At 36.9% G+C, this 19,192-nt stretch overlaps 7 protein-coding genes across 13 annotated transcripts; 4 read left to right on the forward strand and 3 right to left on the reverse strand.

Annotated features, from left to right (window-relative positions):
* Positions 1-634: 634 nt before the first annotated feature.
* LOC108089167 (malate dehydrogenase, cytoplasmic) lies at positions 635-3,207 on the reverse strand. Its single transcript, XM_017187298.1, has 2 exons — positions 3,101-3,207; positions 635-1,729 (listed from the first exon to the last, which is right to left on the reverse strand). The coding sequence occupies exons 1-2, from the start codon at positions 3,101-3,103 to the stop codon at positions 719-721; spliced, it is 1,014 nt and encodes a 337-aa protein (XP_017042787.1). The 5' UTR covers positions 3,104-3,207; the 3' UTR covers positions 635-718.
* A 348-nt stretch (positions 3,208-3,555) lies between these two features.
* On the forward strand, positions 3,556-9,757 carry LOC108089194. Of its 6 annotated transcripts, none has more exons than XM_017187334.2 (17): positions 3,556-3,812; positions 4,827-5,007; positions 5,063-5,176; positions 5,247-5,396; positions 5,453-5,548; positions 6,073-6,291; positions 6,350-6,467; positions 6,523-7,443; positions 7,499-7,633; positions 7,771-7,806; positions 7,982-8,188; positions 8,265-8,543; positions 8,610-8,671; positions 8,732-8,795; positions 8,856-9,263; positions 9,327-9,479; positions 9,553-9,757. In XM_017187334.2, exons 2-17 carry the CDS (start codon positions 4,903-4,905, stop codon positions 9,690-9,692), a joined length of 3,207 nt encoding a protein of 1,068 aa, XP_017042823.1. In that variant the 5' UTR covers positions 3,556-3,812; positions 4,827-4,902; the 3' UTR covers positions 9,693-9,757. The 6 variants fall into 6 exon arrangements, with proteins under 6 accessions (XP_017042823.1, XP_017042825.1, XP_017042827.1 ...); XM_017187336.2 differs by having other exon boundaries at positions 6,350-6,443; XM_017187338.2 differs by having other exon boundaries at positions 6,350-6,431.
* Positions 9,758-10,049: 292 nt separating this feature from the next.
* Positions 10,050-10,913, reverse strand: LOC108089197 (U6 snRNA-associated Sm-like protein LSm4). Its single transcript, XM_017187341.1, has 4 exons — positions 10,851-10,913; positions 10,751-10,792; positions 10,586-10,684; positions 10,050-10,461 (listed from the first exon to the last, which is right to left on the reverse strand). The coding sequence occupies exons 1-4, from the start codon at positions 10,851-10,853 to the stop codon at positions 10,144-10,146; spliced, it is 462 nt and encodes a 153-aa protein (XP_017042830.1). The 5' UTR covers positions 10,854-10,913; the 3' UTR covers positions 10,050-10,143.
* A 175-nt stretch (positions 10,914-11,088) lies between these two features.
* On the reverse strand, positions 11,089-13,850 carry LOC108089196 (COMM domain-containing protein 5). Its single transcript, XM_017187340.2, has 3 exons — positions 13,507-13,850; positions 11,395-11,538; positions 11,089-11,334 (listed from the first exon to the last, which is right to left on the reverse strand). Exons 1-3 carry the CDS (start codon positions 13,809-13,811, stop codon positions 11,169-11,171), a joined length of 615 nt encoding a protein of 204 aa, XP_017042829.1. The 5' UTR covers positions 13,812-13,850; the 3' UTR covers positions 11,089-11,168.
* On the forward strand, positions 12,119-16,826 carry LOC108089109 (ionotropic receptor 75a). 2 transcript variants are annotated; one of them, XM_043208831.1, is made up of 8 exons: positions 12,121-12,321; positions 14,287-14,397; positions 14,467-14,951; positions 15,003-15,818; positions 15,877-16,163; positions 16,390-16,529; positions 16,587-16,695; positions 16,748-16,826. In XM_043208831.1, exons 2-8 carry the CDS (start codon positions 14,316-14,318, stop codon positions 16,782-16,784), a joined length of 1,956 nt encoding a protein of 651 aa, XP_043064766.1. In that variant the 5' UTR covers positions 12,121-12,321; positions 14,287-14,315; the 3' UTR covers positions 16,785-16,826. The 2 variants fall into 2 exon arrangements, with proteins under 2 accessions (XP_043064765.1, XP_043064766.1); XM_043208830.1 differs by having other exon boundaries at positions 12,119-12,321; positions 16,390-16,695.
* Positions 16,820-18,966, forward strand: LOC108089157 (ubiquitin-40S ribosomal protein S27a). Its single transcript, XM_017187280.2, has 3 exons — positions 16,820-16,900; positions 18,214-18,554; positions 18,740-18,966. Exons 2-3 carry the CDS (start codon positions 18,234-18,236, stop codon positions 18,887-18,889), a joined length of 471 nt encoding a protein of 156 aa, XP_017042769.1. The 5' UTR covers positions 16,820-16,900; positions 18,214-18,233; the 3' UTR covers positions 18,890-18,966.
* LOC108089156 (ribosome biogenesis protein NSA2 homolog) lies at positions 16,827-18,117 on the forward strand. Its single transcript, XM_017187279.1, has 2 exons — positions 16,827-16,900; positions 17,248-18,117. Exon 2 carries the CDS (start codon positions 17,276-17,278, stop codon positions 18,053-18,055), a length of 780 nt encoding a protein of 259 aa, XP_017042768.1. The 5' UTR covers positions 16,827-16,900; positions 17,248-17,275; the 3' UTR covers positions 18,056-18,117.
* Positions 18,967-19,192: the final 226 nt, after the last annotated feature.

The following is a 19,192-nucleotide window of genomic DNA, read 5'->3' on the forward strand; positions in this document are numbered from 1 at the left end:
ATACCCAAAAAAAAAAAAAAAAAAAAAAAAATTTAAAAAAAAATTTAAAAAAAAAAAAAAAAAAAAAAAAAAAAAAAAAAAAAAAATTAAAAAAAAAAAAAAAAAAAAAAAAAAAAAAAAAAAAAAAAAAAAAAAAAAAAAAAAAAAAAAAAAAAAAAAAAAAAAAAAAAAAAAAAAAAAAAAAAATTGGTGACTCTCATTCACACTGAAAAAAATACTCCAGAAGTATACAATTTTAAAAGTTGAGTGTATAAAAAAGTGCGATCATTAGTACTTACCATTTTTATCTACACATTACATGTAACTTACACATGTAAATAATCTTTAAATTTACAAGGAAAAACGTTCAAACGTACATAATGACATCAATGTAAATATTGAATGCAAGCGTTTTTTTTATCACATTGATACATAGTATAGTTGTATCATGTTTATAACAATTAAAATAAGAGTGACATTCAATCGAGAATTAGACTACGCGTTACTAAGTAAACATTTTTTAGTACATTGCCAGGGAATTTATGTACACATGCATAGGCCATGCTAAAGTTGTCTTTCATTTCTGTTAATTAATTGGAATCGTCGACACTTTTAGAACCTGTTAACCCATGTTACCAAAACACCAACCACCGAGTTATTTACAAATTGTTTTTATTGCCATGAAACTTGGTTCCTAAATGCACAACTATGATTTTAGTAATATACGTTTAATGTCTCATTACAAGTTGGACACATTCGAATCCAAAACGGAGAGGGCCTCGTCCTTCTCCTCCTGGAGCTCCTTGCCAGTAACGTTCAACTTGGTCTTGGCGAAATCGCTGAGGGTCAATCCAGAGACGATTTTCCATTGCTTATTCTTGATCTCGACGGGGAAAGAGAAGATTACATCCTTGGGAGAATCGTAGCTGCCGTCGGAGAAAACTCCCATAGAGACGAACTGGCCGGGAGCAGTGCCGTTCCACCAGTCGTGCATGTGATCGCATGCAGCCTTGGCCGCCGACATGGCCGAGGACATTTTCCTGGCCGCAATGACAGCGGCTCCGCGCTTCTGCACGGTCTCAACAAAGGATCCCTGCAGATAGGCCGTGTCGTTTACAGCCTCCACCACGGATTTCACGGCTCCATTGATGGTCACCTTTCCTTGGCCAGCATCGGGATACTGAGTCGAAGAGTGATTGCCCCAGATGATGACATTCTTCACAGCCGAAATGGGAACACCCAACTTGGCGGCGATCTGGGAGGTGGCGCGGTTTTGATCTAGACGGGTCATGGCCGAGAAGTTCTCGCGCGGAATAGAAGGAGCATACGAAGAACAGACCAAGGCATTGGTATTGGCCGGGTTGCCAACGACCAACACTTTCACGTCCTTCTTGGCGAACTTATCCAGAGCCTGGCCCTGGGTCCTGAAGATCTTCACGTTGGCGGACAGCAGGTCCTTGCGCTCCATTCCCTCCTTGCGGGGCATGGCGCCTACCAGGAAGGCGGCCGAGACATTATTAAATCCAACAGCCGGATCGGTTGTGGGCACAACCTCAACCAGCAGTGGTAGGGCACAATCTGCCAGCTCCATGACCACGCCCTCGAGGACTCCGACCATGGGTGGAATGTCGAGCAGGTGCAGAATGATGGGCTGATCCTTGCCGAACACCTCGCCGCGGGCGATCATGTACAGCAGGGAGTAGGCAATTTGGCCAGCGGCACCGGTTACCACAACTCGAATTGGTTCAGCCTAAAAAAAAAAAAGATGAAGATGGTGAAAGCTGAAGAAGATTTTAATCCCTTAACAATTTGAAATATTTTCATTTGAAACAGCGGATGATTCTTCTAATATCTTCTATCTAAATATTATCAAGTTAATGTTGCGCCTTGTTTATTTGAAATGTTATTTTCAGTGTTTTTTTTGTGTATAAAAATGAATTTTAATTTTTATATTGACAAATTATATATACTTAGAATACAGATGCAGCTGAGCTAATTATAATGAAATAAGGGGCACATTTTCCATACAGCCATTGCCTTTGCTTTTATATTTTATTTTTAGAGACTTGGCATAGATTATACTGGGGAATATATTAAGCTTCACAATCATCGTTTTCCTATCTAGTAAGCCTTTTCAAATATAGTTTAATTTAATTTAGCCAAAACTCGTAACAAGTTCCAATTTGATAACGAATAATAAACAAATAAGACGCTTTTGTTATTATTATTATAGTAAATGGATGGGTCGATATCAGCATGTACTCGTATTTCTAAAGTCAAAGAGAGATAAAGGGCTATTGTTTGTGTACAGCGGAAAACAAAATTTAACTGTAAATATTAAAACCTATAATATCCAAGCCATTATTCATTTCACAGGCTGGCATTTATTTCTTGCGCGTTATGCGCAATTTTCACCCGTCCTTGTTACGCAATCCCAGTTAATCCTTTTTGAAGGGGGAACTAAATATAGGGCACTAATGGCAATCAACAACCATTTATGTTTTCCTTTCTCCAAAAGCCATTCAACTTGGATTTGTACATATGTATGTGCATATCTGTAATGTTTTAAACCTTACAAACATACATACACATGTACATATGTATGTAGTTTTCAATCAATGTTTTAGTCTAAAAGGTTACAATTGTAAGTAGTTGGAGATAGAACCTCTGAATTTTAGCATTTTTGATAAGGTATGACAGATTTGAACTGCATGGACTTTGCTTTTTTACTTTCTATAAAGTTTATATAAGCCGAATCTCGTCCGGGTGAGCGAAAACATGGAAAACCACATTTTTTATTGCAGCCAATTGCCAATTAGCCTGCATTCAAAATCATTTGATGCTCTTTGATTCTGCTGGAAATTTGTCATTTGTGCAAACGTATTTACGTCACTGTTGGTTTTTAAAGATTAGCAATGAAGAGAGGTCGAATGAATGTTAAATTTCCAGCACAAATTTTGCGACCCGTCTACACATACCCTCATAACTACATTTAATTGAATACGGCGACTGTGCTTGTATATGTACACCTTTTGCACATTAAAAAAACAAATATGCAAATTATGAATATTAATTTGGCAATATATACTATATTCTACAAAAATTTTGCCGGCAACCTTACCATTTTTCTATTTTGCAGGTGAAACGCTCCACGGACGAACTTCAAGTAAAAACGTAAATAGGGATCGCCAATTTGTTAACCTGTTACTTCTCACAAATATTTTTAAGTCACTGCTTTTCGGTTAAAAGTAGCCGTGACTATTTTGCGGAAAAACTGACACTTCGCGTTTTCTGCGTTATTTGCTATTGTTAACATACAAGCCAATAACATTTTTAACTAATAAAAAAAATTTTAAATAATTTAAATTTAATTTAATTTTAGTACATTTAAGTTCATTTAGTTAATTAATTAATATTTTAAATATTTTGTACTTATATATTTTTTTTTCCAACCTAAACCTTTTTTGCAATCCATTTAACTTGTAATAAAATTAAATCAATTATATTTTATCATAAATAAAAACAATGCAGTCGTGTGAAATGTTACTTTTTAATGCTGTGTTATCGATAGCTCAAGTCGTGGAATGATATCGAATGTTTCGTGTTGAAAAAAATTGAAGTCTTTAATTTGGCGAATTCATTCGTTTACTTTGCGTTTATTTTTAGCCTTAGTACTTTCGTTTGATACGTTTGCTACCGAGTATTTATAAAATTAAAAAGCGTTCAGGTGTTACATTTGCAATCGTAATTACGATTCATCAACTATCCAAAGTGAATAAAGAAAAACCTACATCACACCTACAATCATACGTGTTACGTGTACATACATATGTGTATGTATATATACTCTTGCTTATGTACATTATCGTTTTTATTTCCTATTTGCCCATTGGTATTCTCTAAAAATCGATTTCTGTCACAATTTTTATCATGTTTGTTGACTTAGTTGGTTTGGCAAACAGTTTTGAAAACCAAAAATCAGATAGTTTAAGTTTCTAAATAATTGTAGCGTGAACAATGTACACACAAGTGCATACATAAGTGCTTGTGTATGTGTGTATATATAGTGGGTGAACAAATAACTGATGTACAACTATTAAATGATTTCCGATTGCAAATACGAAAGTCATATATTTTAACTTTGATGCTTGATTTCTGCCTGATATCCAACATATTGATGTGTCGCCATATTTACACAAACCTCCGGTTATTAAACTCTAAAGAATACTTTCTTTTTGTTGCTTTAAGGAAAGCTTGCATTTTTAATTTGAGGTGTTAATACTCGTACGTACAACAAATCTGTTATGAAAAGGTTTCCATATTTAAAAATACATTTTTATTTGTTGGTCTGCGTGCAGACTGATGTGCATGTGTGTGTGTCTTTTGTATATATACAAAATACTTACCTGACAGAAAACACCTTCATCAGGTAGCATATATTGAACAATTTACTGTGGTCGCATCAAGACAATTAAGCCACGAATACCATAGGAAATACGTAAACAAAATATGGAACCCAAATTTCATTAAAAAGCTAAAAACTGTAAATAATCGAAAGTCTATCCACAGGTGCTAAATTCCGAAAACTTGTTTTCATAGTGTGCAAAATAATGGCAATGTTCGTGTGATTCATACAAAAAAGATATTGGTACGACGCATACCTTCGTTGTGTACAAATTTTAGGGGTTATAAAGCATACAATACTTCAACTTAAAAATAAAAACTGAAAAGAATAGGAAGTTCAATATCAAATTTCGTTATTTACTCATGACACATTAAAACCCATTTTACTAACGTCACCGACAAGCTGGCTAAAAAATATTTTTTTTTTTTTTTGCTTTTTCAAGCTTGGTTTTCATCATTATCAACAGTTTGTTAAAAATTTGAAGCTGCAAGTACTTCTCCACTAAGAATCGCCTGAAAATGAACGGCCTGAGCAGTAATGATGATGCAGTCGAGTGCCCGTTGTGTATGGAGCCCCTCGAGGTGGACGATCTGACATTCTTCCCCTGTACCTGCGGATATCAGGTAAATAACGTCTATATTAGCACTCTGGTCTGCAGGGAACTCAAGTGTTTTACAGATTTGCAGGTTCTGTTGGCACAGAATCCGCACGGATGAAAACAAGCTGTGTCCAGCCTGTCGGAAGGAATATCCAGAAAATCCTGCTGACTTTAAGCCGCTAACACAGGAAGAAGTGAGTTGAAGGCCGGGGGAATATATTTCAAGCATTAATGTTATTTCTTCATTAATTTCCAAAACTCCAGATGATTGCCTTCAAGTCCCAAAAACGACAAAGGGACCAACAACGAAAACAAAAGATAACCGAGAATCGAAAACACTTGGCCAACGTTCGCGTGGTCCAAAAGAACTTGGTGTTTGTTGTGGGCTTACCACCTCGACTTGCTGACGCAGATGTATGTTGGCTTTTGATTGGAATTTACTGAAATTTAGTGACATTCTCTCCTCACAGATATTAAAAAAACACGAATATTTTGGTAAATATGGGAAAATTCATAAAGTCGTTATAAATCCAAGTACCACGTATGCCGGGGTCCAGGTAAGAGTTGTAAGATTCAATTATTTATTACCTCTATACCTTCTTATGGCCAAGTGCCAATACCCGAGTTGCTCAGTCATTTTAGGTGGTTTCAATGAAAATAATGGCTGGTTTTCAGTGAAACTGTACAGGTTAACAAGTACCAAAATTTATTTTCAATTAAAACGAATTCGAACCTTTTGTTATTAGCTGCTCTGGTAAGCGAACATTGTAGAAATATCGTTTTAAAGCAAAATTTTTAAAATTTATTTCTTTACTTTTATATTAATAATTTTTTTTTTATTATTTTAGGCAAATTTGTTTATGTATTTATTTGTGCTTGCTTATGCTGCAATACAACTTTAAAATAGTTGTTAACAGAGTGGATTTGAGAATAACCTCGATTGTTGTTTTCAAAAGATCACAGGTGTCTCTTTATGTGTAACATTTGCTCAACTTGCTTCCCATAAAACTGCGAGGGTATCTTAGTTTTCGGTTTACCGAACCCGCTCCTTTCTTAGCTTTATTTACTTATTTCAATCTTCGATTTAAAGGGTCCATCAGCTTCTGCCTACGTCACTTATGTTAACAACTCGGATGCTTTGCGGGCCATTCAAAGCGTCAACAACATTATGATAGACGGGCGACTCATAAAGACTAGTTTGGGGACAACAAAGTACTGCAGCCACTTCATGAAAAACCAGCAGTGTCCCAAGGGCGACTGTATGTACTTACATGAACTGGGCGATCCCGAGGCCAGTTTTACAAAGGAGGTAACTATCGTAAGACGCTCTAAATGTTTACAAACTAATGTCGTGTTTGCTTTAAAAGGAAATGCATCAGGGAAAGCACCAGGAGTACGAGAAGCGCCTACACGATACTCTTATTGCCTCGTTCGGACCGAATACTGCAGGTATTGTAAATGGTAACGGAGCTTCTAAAGCAAATGGTAATTCCCGCCTATACGACAACTAAATGACTTAATAATGTCTTTCCCCAATCAGCCGCGATTCCATCGTCCTCGTCGGCATCATCCTCGTCCTCTGGATCGGGTACGAACGCTTCTGGTGTAGCCAATGCCCAGCAGAAGGAGGCCTGGCCCAGTTTATCGGTGTCTCCCATCAACGGCAGGGAGGCGCCTGCGAGTACAAACAATTCCAGTGGGAAGAGCAAACGGGAGAAGCTGCGTAACGAAAAGCGACACGAGAAGAACAAAGCGAAGAATAAGAATGCGGGCAACTCAAACTCCAACGCCGCGAACAAGGAGAACTTTGTTCCTGAATCGCGGAGTAGCACAAGTACTGAGACATTCGCAGAGGCCACAGCGGATGCTCAACCAACGCCCACAAAGGCTGAGCCGCCGCAGCAGAGCTCCGGCAATCGATCGAGGGCAGATCGCGGCAAGGATCGGACCTCCAATCATGCGGCCAGTGCAAAAGAACCCAAGAAGGGTAAGGAAACGACTGCAGCGGCACCAGCGGCAAGCAAACAGGTTGAGCGAATCGAGCCGAGCGAAAGTACAATAACACAAAAGAAGACGGAAGCAACTGAGAGCTGTGAAGATAACTTACCACAAAAGAGATTAGCGGCAACCAATGTTCAAAGATCTGTGAGCTCCTGTAGCGAAAATAGCGAAGGCCACGTCTCGGAGAGTAGCTTAAGTGAAAAGAGTTTAGCCGGCGATTATACGGAGGAGAAGTGCAATAGTGTGAATTCTGAGAGCCAACCAGAAAGTGTACTCACCCAGGAGGACGTCGAAAAGAGCAACGAGGCTATTGCCGAGGCTGAACCGAAACTATCGGGATCCAAATCCTTAGAAGACCTCAGTAGCCCCGCTGCAGTGTCGCCTAGTACAAAAACAGATAGCTTGCCCGATGAATCGGTTAGTTCTGCGAGTTTGCCGGAGAATGGAACGCGAGTGACTGGTATGGCACTTAATCTATTTAACTCCTGCTGGCCTTACTTAAATTTTACCCACAGATGCGCTGTCTAAGCTCAACATTTATGATGACACGGCCAGCTTTTTCACATCATCATCATTCCAGCAAGCCCCCTTAATAAAAAATAAGTTCGATTTGGAGATGCGACAGTCTCATTTACCAGACTTGGTAAACGGTAAGTGAATTTACAAAATGCTTTACCATTAAGATGAAGCCTTTGAATTAATATTTATAAATGTGTATGTCCTTTTTATTTTTCGGTACTGCCAATCATCGGTAACCACTTAATAAAAACATCGGCGGCTTACACAGATATTGATGGAATCCAAAAGGCATCAAATGCAAACGGTAATTTATTTGTTAAATTTTTTTTATTCTATTTTACTTTTTTTTCCTGTTTATTGTTTTTTTTTTAATTCATTCCATTGGTCGTAACCATCGTTGTTTGCCCTTATAATAACTAACGTATTTTTGTAAAAACTAATTTTATTTATTTGCATTTAATCAAAAATACTATTTACAGAGTGGGAGGAAGCTTTCAAAAATGTGATGATACGCAACACAAGGCATGTGGAGGAGCAATTGCTTCAGCAGCAACATTTGCAACAGCAGCAGCAGCATCACCACCAGCAAGTATTGCACCAACAGGAGGAGTTCCTTCGCATGCACGAATTACAAAAACGCAACCTGTTTGCGAATAATATTTCACAAATCAACGGTCCTGCAAATGGTATGCTAGTTTCTGAATTTGTATAACCTTTTCATTTTGTTCTTATAAAAAATATTATTTTACTGTGTTTTTGCAGATGTCCTAAGCCATTTCCAAGCTAACTCACTCGATTTAAACAGAGTTCAAGCCCATGCACTCCTGCAGCAACAACTATTACAACAGCAAACAGGGGAAAATCTGTTTGGCGGAAACATGTCAAAGTTCTTTGATTTTCATAAAAGCCAACAGCAGTCACACCATCAGTATCTTAATGGACACCAGCCTCAAATCAACGGAAATAGTGCTGTGCCTGAGCCACAACGAGTACCAGCTTTCTTGGAAAATAATCGTCTGAATTCGCCCTTTGTCGAAAATGGTACGTTCTACTTTTCGATTATAAATACCCTCTAACCGTCAATAATGATTTATATCCTTATCTCAGGACTTCTTAACTCACAACAGCAAGCTCAAAAGCAGAGGATGATGGGAATGTTTGAAAATTTGGTGAGTGTGTTATCATTGCCTTTATTTAGCTGGATACGTAATACAAACTATTTTTTTTAGCCTCCAAACACGCAATCTCAGCAGGCTCGGTTTACTCAGAACTCGATAGTCGACGATGACTTAGGTAAAGAGTTGTTAATATCGCCCTTTTACAATTTTTAACTACTTTTTTTCCGTTCTAAAGGTTTTGATCCCTTTATTGAGACCCAAAAGGGACTTGCTGAACTTATGGAAAATGAGGTTGTTCAACAACAGAGTATTAACAATGAAATCCCCGGGCCGAAGCTTCCGCCACCGCCTCAAATTCCCCCGCATCAGCAACTGGTGGACAACATGCAGCGAGCTCGCATGCCGCCGCCGGGCTTTAATCATGTTAACACACTGGGATTGGGTGGAGCATCTAGACTTCAGCACACGAGCAAAATGATGCCCTTCATGAACATGCCCGTGAACGGGGTGGGAAACAACGGAGCCCAAGGGCAGCATCAGGTCCCGATGAATGCCAACTGGAATGCTCACTTGGCCATGCATCAAAACCCTGGACAGTCTGTGGGCGACTCCCAATTGCAGCACCCGATGGCTCACAACAAGGGTAAATATAAAAAGATAATACTGAGTTGATCCTTTTTTTAATGCTTTCATTAATTTTCAACAGTTTACAACAACAGTGATTGGACTACAATGGATCCGGCTATACTTTCGTTCAGACAGTTTTCATCTTTTCCACAAAACCAAATTCCCCCACATCCTCAACAACAGCAGGATATGTTTTTGCAGCATTTGGCTCAACAGCAAAATTCCCAGAGTGGTAAGTTTCAATTACGAGTTGTTTGAAATATGAAGTAGACGGATTATTTGACATCTTTCGGATTATTTGACAGGTTTCAATAATCAGCCACAGCAACTGCTTCCTATGGCGATGCCCAATAATTTGCTGAACGGACAACAGTCGCAGCCGCCACAGGTCAATGCCAATGTTCAGGGCATGCTTGAGTTTTTAAAAAGCCGTCAATTCGTTTAGCTACAATACATATAAATATTACATTTGTTTACCTGTACTCTTTATTAAATATTTCTTAAAGTAAATATAGGCAAAATAAAATTCGAATATAATGAAACTACAAAGATAAAAAAGACGGTGGAGTAAAATTTTGCATAGTATATGCATTTGGCGCAAGAGCAAGACTTGAACCCCAACTTCCCCCGCCCGATGTCCGCACGAATGAGGCTTATAATAGAAGAACCCTATTAAGGACTTAATATTCTCGGCAGTAGTACAGCTCCCAGTGATTTTTTAACTTAAAATCAACTCATTCCAATTGCTTGCTTGGATAACAGACAGATACCATGGCAATAAGTAGCAAAGAAAACCTCGTGATTTGAAATTATCGAGACTGTATAATAATGTCAACTTTTTAATAATAAACACTTGACTTGAAAGGTTGAAATGAGTTTATTACTATGATCCACTATTACTTCCTATTTTTGGGGGCGTGGGGCAGGCGATTCCCTTGACCGGCGGCTCCTCCTAAGCGCATCGCATTGTTCCCAGGGCCGCCGTACCCTTGGCCAGGACGATTTCCCGCATTATTTCGGTTGCCGCCGGGACGTCCTCCCCTTTGATTTTGATTGGAGTTCCCACCGCGGTTTTTGTTCATTTCTGTGCGATTTCTGGACTTTGCCTGCGCGTCTTCCTTTACCATATCAATCACTTCATCGGGAATTCGCAGATATTTAATGGTGCTTCCACGGATATAGCACTCCGGCATACGCCAAAAACGATCGCCATCCTGTAAGATATTTAATTATTAAAACTTGTTTTTCGCCACTATTTTATTCATTATGTGGGTAAGCCAAATCATGGTTGAGCCATATTTGCAAAATTATTTATTAATTATTTAATGTGTATGTTACCTTTGAGGTGCAGATCACATCGCGAAGGTTTATATTCATCCAGGAGTCACAGCTTACCAAGTGACCATTGTAAGTTTCTCCGTTTTTGAGCTCCACCAACTAAATAACAAAAAATAACATATTTATTAAAACGTTTAAATACATTAAATACACTAATTGTCTTACCATAGGATGGCTTTGCGCTGTTTTTAAAAGTGACAGTGGCAGCTAAAACGCATTAAAATGAATATTTTTCTGATATTTACTATAAAATAATGTTGCTTACCATATTGAAGAAATAATCGATTAATAATTCGATAACTGGAAGCCGGTAGGGATGAGCGAAAAACTATCGAGCAAATGAACGATATGAACTTTAAACAATAAACTTTTGTATATATTTGTATTCTGATTTTAAATCGTATGTATTTCTTCTTCAATTTTGCTTACGAACATTTTCTATGCAAATCAGAATTTTAGTTTTGTTTGGAATCGTTTTTGATACTCATAAAAAACGCTGGGTCTATTAATATTATTTATTTATTTATATTAATTGGGTACGAACAAGCTAAATAATTAAACTAATGCGTACATTTAATTTGAGTTATTTTAAAGCAGCTCGGCTTTGCAACGATTGTAACTCGTTGAGTAGCAGGGCAATATTATACCGCACTTGTTGGAACATAGATAGCGGTAATTCTAAAGTTCGAAATTCTCTATTCTGGAGTTTAAAGTGGAGGACTATAGTCGGCTTATCGATTTGCACAGTACTGAAATTTGAAAACAAAACAATATAAAAGTCTATTTTCAGTGAAAAACATAATACTTACTTAAGAGATAATGAAATATTTATTCTCCATTGCAATTTTGACATTTTTACGCGGTCCATTTTAGTTTCAGAAAAGTTTTTGCTAAGAACATCTCGATGGTTTAATAAAACTTTGCAAATATCATCAACGAACTCTTCTGAAAAACTAAAATGCAATTTAATATCGTTACACTTTTAGCACTGCTATACATACCCTGCAGTTCTGGCTGTCACCCGGTGTCTTTTGGCATTCAAGCAATCAATGTGTAGGAAAGGAAAAGGGATATTCCTAAGTTTCCTCTTTCTCACTCTTCGAATACGATGTCGTTGCTTGGCAACGACGGCGGCCCGACACCAAATTTGTCTTCTATTTTTTCGTTTCTCTCATTGCATTGTTGGCATTGGAATGCATTAACCGTTAGAAACACAAATTTGGGTTTTCGGTGGGAACCACGGCTGAGGCATGCTCGACTTATGTATACTTTTAGGTTTTAAAGTTTTTTTAACATAATTTACTTTAAATAAGTATAATTATATACAATTTTATATACCAGCTATTGTCTGGGAATAATATTTAAATTAAATTTACAAGTCAAATTATAAATCAATATTATCTAATTTTTTTAATATTTAAAAAAAGAGATTTGTTAAATGGTTTTATAATTTGACTAAATAGTTTAAATAAACATTTCTAATATTAGTATTAAGAATCTTGCCCTTTTATTAATTCGCGTTGCATATATAGTCGGGTATGACTTTAAATCTAAAGGGTATGCCAGCAAGGCACGCGCCAAAAAGTCTCAGACGAAACAAAAGGGACGATGCAAATTATGAAAAAAAAAACTGACCTGCGTCATTCTTCCGTTGTTCTGCAGCAAGGAGGTTGACAAATCGTCAGATTATTTGTGCTAAGTGATCATTTGTGTAAAATTTAAACTAAATAAACCAGGTAAGTGTTTAAATTATTTTTGAAAGCTATTATTTTTTATTATTCAAAACCCATAAGGCGCTGCGGTGCTTTTAAAAGTAAACAAAGTGAATTTGAATAGTGTTAAAAAAAACATCTCTTTTATGTGCGCCGGCGTACAGTTAATAAACTGGTCCCAACGTAAGCTGGGCCCAATTCTGAACTGGGCCCAATGCAGTTTAAGCCGATTCAAATCGACGCCTTATGGGTTTTTTTTGCATCAATTGCACGCCTCAACTGTACGAGCGCTGTTGGCAGGTGTTGAGCGTCGAATAGCTAGATTTTTAATAAAATAAGCTAGAATAAGCTAAAATTGAAAAAATTATATTTCTATGTTTTGTTAAATCTGCATTAACATAAGCTTGTTAAATTTTCATCTAGCTCATAGCTTGAAATAACATAAAATATAATTTTTTCAATTTTAGCTTATTCTAGCTTATATTATTAAAAATCTAGCTTATAATAAGCTAATCTGGCAATACTGACTGTACGAAGCAGGCCCCCTTAAAATCCCGCAAGTTTATTTCGTTCAGCTACAAAATTTTAATTTTTGCTATTGGCACGAGTTTAGTTACTGGCGCGCCAAGATTTGGGAAATATTTATATTAATTGGCCCACAATAAATACTTTATAATAAATAAAATTTTTCGACATCTCGCACGGCTTACGACAGATCAACCCTTAAATAAATATTTAAAAATTACTGGAAAATTTTAAAAGTATTATTCCAAAATAAATTATTCTAAAATAAGTTTAATAATTTAATATATTTCAATAAATATAATTACATTATTTTATCCATTATTGTTAATAAAATTATTTTTGTTATTATTTTAATCATTATTTTTTATGAATAACAAAATAGAATCAATTATCAAAATAATTTATATTTTTTAGAAAATTCCTATCATTAAATTAATTATATAATTTTCCAAAAATTTTTATTAATTTTATTAAAATATTAAACTAAAAAATGGTCATCGAGAGCGGCATGCATGTCAAATCCTTAAATGCTATACAAGAACTTTATATGAAATGGCACCAGTGCGGCTCCAGGTGCTTCGGACACTCGCATCAGTGGGTAGTCGTACATGTCATCAACGACAAGGCACTTTTGGAACTGCAGGGTATGTATGTATATACATGCATATGTATATTAATACTTACTTTAAGTCGTCTATTAAACACTTTCGAAGCTCATGGTGTTTTACAACGCCCTTGGGATACCTTAGAAAGGTTTGCATCATCAGAAATACCATAGTAAAAAGTTCACAAAAGTTTGGTGGAATTTTGTGACCAGCATTTGTAAGTTTGTTTAGTGCCAGCGAAAGTACTTCAGAAGATGACTTTTTTGTTTCAATAAAATGCACAGATACTTGAATAAGGACTCGTAACATAGATTTGGTCAACTGAGGAGTAAAAGGAGTGTATGGTTTTACACTCCTCAATAGATTATATCTAAACGAAGACATGCTGTAAATTCATTGCACAAACATAAACAAACTAGAGAGGAGAAAGCCTTGATAATAGGAATGTCGTTTTGTTGGTAGTCGATATTTGTTGCACTCTTTTTAAAAATTAAACAAGAAAATAAAAAAAATAATATACAAAACTTCTCTAAGTGAAAGATCCTACCTATATTCTAGTTTTTACTTAATTGGCATGTCGGGTAAAAATCTAGTCTAAAAGTGTCAGTAAACAAAAGAGTTAATCGTCTTATTAAAACTTCATGAACTAGTTTCCCCTGTCAATCACGGCTACACTATTTTCCATTTTATTGTTTAATCTTAAGTGGCCTAATTTTGCTTCATACTTGTTAAATTATAGATTAATTGACACTGCAGCTCACGCTGTCAATCAAACCATATTACCTACAATAATGGTATAAAATGCTCTCCGAAGTATAAAATTGAAAAATTTGTGCTTTGATCCGTATTCTGGTTTTAGTACTCAGTGCAAGTGAAGTAAGCCTGACTATGGACATACTGGTTGTAAGCAACTTTATTGTTAACTTGGTTAAAACTGACCATGCTATTGTTTTTTCTTGTTCGTTTATGGGTAAGAAATAAATTCGTACACTTTAAATTTCTATTTTATGTATTATTTATAAAAAATTTAAAAAAATAGATTTTAAAGATACATCTCTTGCATTAATGGAAAGAAATCAATTTGTGAGCGTTGTACATCTCAACGAATCTTATTCTCTAGAATCTATACTGACAAGAGAGAGTCATGCTCGAACTTCAATCTTGGTAAATGCCAATTGCAGCGGAACAGCTCATCTTCTGTTCCAAGCCTCTGAAAGTAGGTACTTCAACAAAACCTACCAGTGGTTTCTTTGGGGTGTTGATCTTGACGTTATAACGTTATTTCCGTTGGAACTTAAATATGTTGGTCCAAACGCTCAAATAACCTTTATAAACAAAACTGAAAACGGCTACGCATACTGGGATGTTCATTCGAAAGGACGACATCTGAAATCGCAACTGGAAATAAATTTAATAGCAACATTGACAAATGACACACTGAATATAGTTTGCGATATTTTTCATTTGCAAAGCATTGAATTTCGAGGACAATTTAGAGGATTGAATTTAAGAGGAGCAAGCGTCGTAAGTTTTCAAATTTTTTTTTTAATTGCACTCACAGTTGTTGTCTTGCAGATCGACAAGGAGGACATCATTTCAAATGAACAAATTGAATCTATTCTATCGCGTCCCACAAAGGACTCTGGAGTTGCTGCATTTATAAAATACCACTACGAACTTTTGGGACTTTTACGAGAGCGCTTTAATTTCACAGTAAATTTTCGAAATTCTAGGGGATGGGCTGGGCGTTTGGGAAATACCACCTTTCGGCTCGGTCTTTTAGGAATAATTATGCGAAACGAAGCAGATATTGCCGCATCTGGAGCATTTAACCGCATTAACCGATTTGCTGAGTTTGATATTATACATCAAAGTTGGAAATTTGAGACGGCGTTTTTATACCGGTATACTCCAGATTTAGATACTCATGGAAAAAGTGGAAACTTTCTATCTCCATTTAGCGATAGAGTATGGTTGTTCTCCTTATTAACACTTGGTTTATTCAGCATCATTTGGATGCTATTTGAAATTATAGACTTTAAGTTTTTACAGCAAAGAAATTTTGGCCAAAAGCGAAACAATTCAACGCAAAAAATCAATACAGAGATAAATAACTTATGTATAAAAACCACATGCATCGAGCGAATTTTGCAGACATTTGGAGCTTGTTGTCAACAGGGACTAGACCCTAATCCTAAGGATCGATCTGTTCGCTTTCTTGTGATGACCTTGTTTTTGTTCTCACTAGTAATGTACAATTATTACACTTCTTCCGTTGTGGGAGGGTTGCTAAGCTCTTCAGATCAAGGTCCATCTTCTGTTGACGAGATAACTTCTAGTCCATTGAAAATATCCTTTGAAGACATTGGTTACTACAAAGTATTATTTCGGGTGAGTAAACTTACAAAATATAAATAATTTTCAACAATTAATAGTCTCATTTAAAAAGGAAAGTGAAAACCAATCTATTAAAAGATTAATAGAAAAGAAATTGTCCTCTGCAAGAAAGTCAAATGAACTGGGAATTTTTAGTCACATTGAAGAAGCTGTACCATATCTTAAAGCTGGCGGTTTCGCATTTCATTGTGAAGTCGTTGACGCTTATCCCGTGATTGCTGAGTTTTTTGATGCCAATGAGATTTGTGATCTGCGTGAAGTCTCTGGTCTAATGGAAGTTGAAATAATGAATTGGATATTACATAAAAATAGCCAGTATACTGAAATTTTTAGAACGGCGTAAGAAAGTTTGCTCAGACGGTATTAGAATTTTTGAAAAACGCATGCGTTTGATAAATGTTTTAGTTAGTTTTTAAAGTAATTTGTTCGCTAAAGCATCAGTTATGAATTGGTATATTTTGCTACCCAAACATTTTTCAAAATTGTAAAACCTAATTCAAAAATTCCTGCTGCAATCCGTTTCGAAAATTCCTGTTTTTTTTATAATTCCGCTTTATAATTTTAGAATGTGTAATGCCCATGAAAAAGGTTTTGTCGAACGAATCCTCCGACGGCGGCAAATTAAAAAGCCCGCCTGTCAATCACTGTACACCGTGTATCCTGTCAGCTTATCAGGAGTTTTACCTGCTTTTGTTACCTTGATCTGTGAGCTGGGAAATATTGGAAAAATAAAATCTTATCGTTTTATCTTAATTTTCGCAGGTGGATTTCTAATTTCCCTACTATTACTGTGTATGGAGAAATTGTATGTGTATCTTGGATTGCCCAACCGTGTTGTTTTCGGGAAATGTGTCAACTTTTCAATTAAAATGTATGATTAACGACAGAGTTAATAAACAAATAATAGAAATTGTTCCCAATAGTAAAGTCCAAATATTGTTTCATTCCTTACGTTTCTAATGATATATAAACGAATTGGATTCAAACTCCGAATGCAACCCTGCGGCAAATTTTCAACTTCCTGTCACGCTGTATATGTGGTTCTTTCTTTCCTTTGATTCTGTTGCCGAAGCAAGGTAAGTTTTTGGGGATGCTAAGTTTAGCTAATGTTTAAGTGCATTAAAACACATAGAGACACAGATAAAGTAGTCTATAATATTAATAACTTACTGCGAGTGTCATATGTGGCTATTTTTATTATAAAATAAAAACAATTGCAGTGCACATGTAACATTGAAAAGCAATTTCATATTGCAAAATATATTGTGAAGAAAAAAAATTGTGAAAATTAAATTTATTCATTAAGGTAAGTGAAGTTCTGCGTGATTAGTTATCTGTGGATGGCTAGAAAAGGCTTCCTCAGGTAACATATTTCGCCCTGCCTTTCGTTCCATGTGATAATAACCATGTGTATTTATTTCAGAACTGGTCTACAGAATTAAAAACTAACCATGCCGCAGAATGAGTATATGGAACGCCATCGCAAGCTGTATGGCCGGCGACTGGATTACGAAGAGCGTAAGCGCAAGAAGGAAGCCCGTCTTCCCAAGGATCGTGCACGCAAAGCACGCAAGTTGCGCGGCATTAAGGCTAAACTCTTCAACAAGGAGCGCCGCAATGAAAAGATTCAGATCAAGAAGAAAATCCAGGCCCACGAGGAGAAGAAGGTCAAAAAGCAAGAGGAGAAGGTCGAGGATGGAGCCCTGCCACACTACCTGCTCGACAGAGGCATCCAGTCCAGCGCTAAGGTCCTGTCCAACATGATCAAGCAGAAGCGAAAGGAGAAAGCTGGCAAGTGGGACGTGCCCATTCCTAAGGTGCGCGCCCAGTCGGATGCTGAGGTCTTCAAGGTGCTCAAAACTGGCAAAACGAAGAGGAAGGCCTGGAAGCGCATGGTCACAAAAGTCACATTCGTCGGCGAGAACTTTACCCGCAAGCCACCAAAGTTTGAGCGTTTCATCCGACCCATGGGTCTTCGCATGAAGAAAGCCCATGTGACGCACCCAGAACTGAAAGCCACATTCAATCTGCCTATTATCGGAGTGAAAAAGAACCCCAGCTCGCCTATGTTCACATCGCTGGGAGTCATTACAAAGGGTACAGTGATCGAAGTCAACATCTCCGAACTTGGATTGGTAACGCAAACGGGAAAAGTTGTCTGGGGCAAATACGCACAGGTCACAAACAATCCAGAAAACGACGGCGTGATCAACGCAGTGCTGCTTGTCTAAACAACAAAGTTTGCTACCTAATTTAAGAGATTCCCTGAATAAAAACAAAAATATTAAACTAACTAGCAATTTCGTTTCATTTTACTTGATCTTTAGAATAAGCTTTTACCTACGACTTTTATATATTTCTATACCTGTTTCAATTTATTTTCTTGCAGTTTGGTGACTGGAATACAAGATGCAGATCTTCGTTAAGACCCTCACGGGCAAGACCATCACCCTTGAGGTCGAACCGTCGGATACTATCGAAAATGTCAAAGCCAAGATTCAGGACAAAGAAGGAATTCCTCCAGATCAGCAGCGTCTGATCTTCGCTGGCAAGCAGCTGGAAGATGGTCGCACCCTCTCTGATTATAACATTCAGAAGGAGTCCACTTTGCACTTGGTGCTCCGACTTCGTGGTGGTGCCAAGAAGCGCAAGAAGAAGAACTACTCCACCCCCAAGAAAATCAAGCACAAGAGGAAGAAGGTCAAGCTAGCTGTCCTGAAATACTACAAGGTACACACAACAATCTACCAACCGACACCCGAAAACATTCTGATCTGTTCTTGGAATTCTTGAGTCTTGGTCTTGCGCTACTTGGCTTAAGATTTGGAAATCAGAGTGACTTCATCAGTGCCCCTTACTTTCTGATCAAGTATATCTTGAGTCAACATTAAATAATAATACGTATTTTTTAATAGGTTGACGAGAACGGCAAGATCCACCGCCTTCGTCGCGAGTGCCCTGGTGAGAACTGCGGCGCCGGCGTCTTCATGGCTGCCCACGAAGATCGTCATTACTGCGGCAAGTGCAACTTGACCTTTGTCTTCAGCAAACCAGAGGAAAAGTAATTCTGCTACATAACAACATGTACGTTTCCAGAAATCAAATAAAAGCTAGTAATTGAATATTTAATTCAATCACTGAAGAACTTGCCACTTTTTACTGGTTTGAGGTTCACTAGCATTGTTAATAAATTCATTAATTTATTAAATTAGTAGAAACAGGCAAAACGAGTTAAAGGGCAAATTTAATTTTTTATTTGAAATGCAGTGCAATGACATTTCTTCTATATATTCAAAAATAGTAATTATTACTATCGTGATTGGTTTTAACTAGAACTTGATTATCAAGAATATTGAGTATATTGTTAG

The sequence above is a fragment of the Drosophila ficusphila genome, unplaced genomic scaffold, assembly GCF_018152265.1.
Source record: "Drosophila ficusphila isolate 14025-0441.05 unplaced genomic scaffold, ASM1815226v1 contig_723, whole genome shotgun sequence".
NCBI lineage: Eukaryota > Metazoa > Arthropoda > Insecta > Diptera > Drosophilidae > Drosophila > Drosophila ficusphila.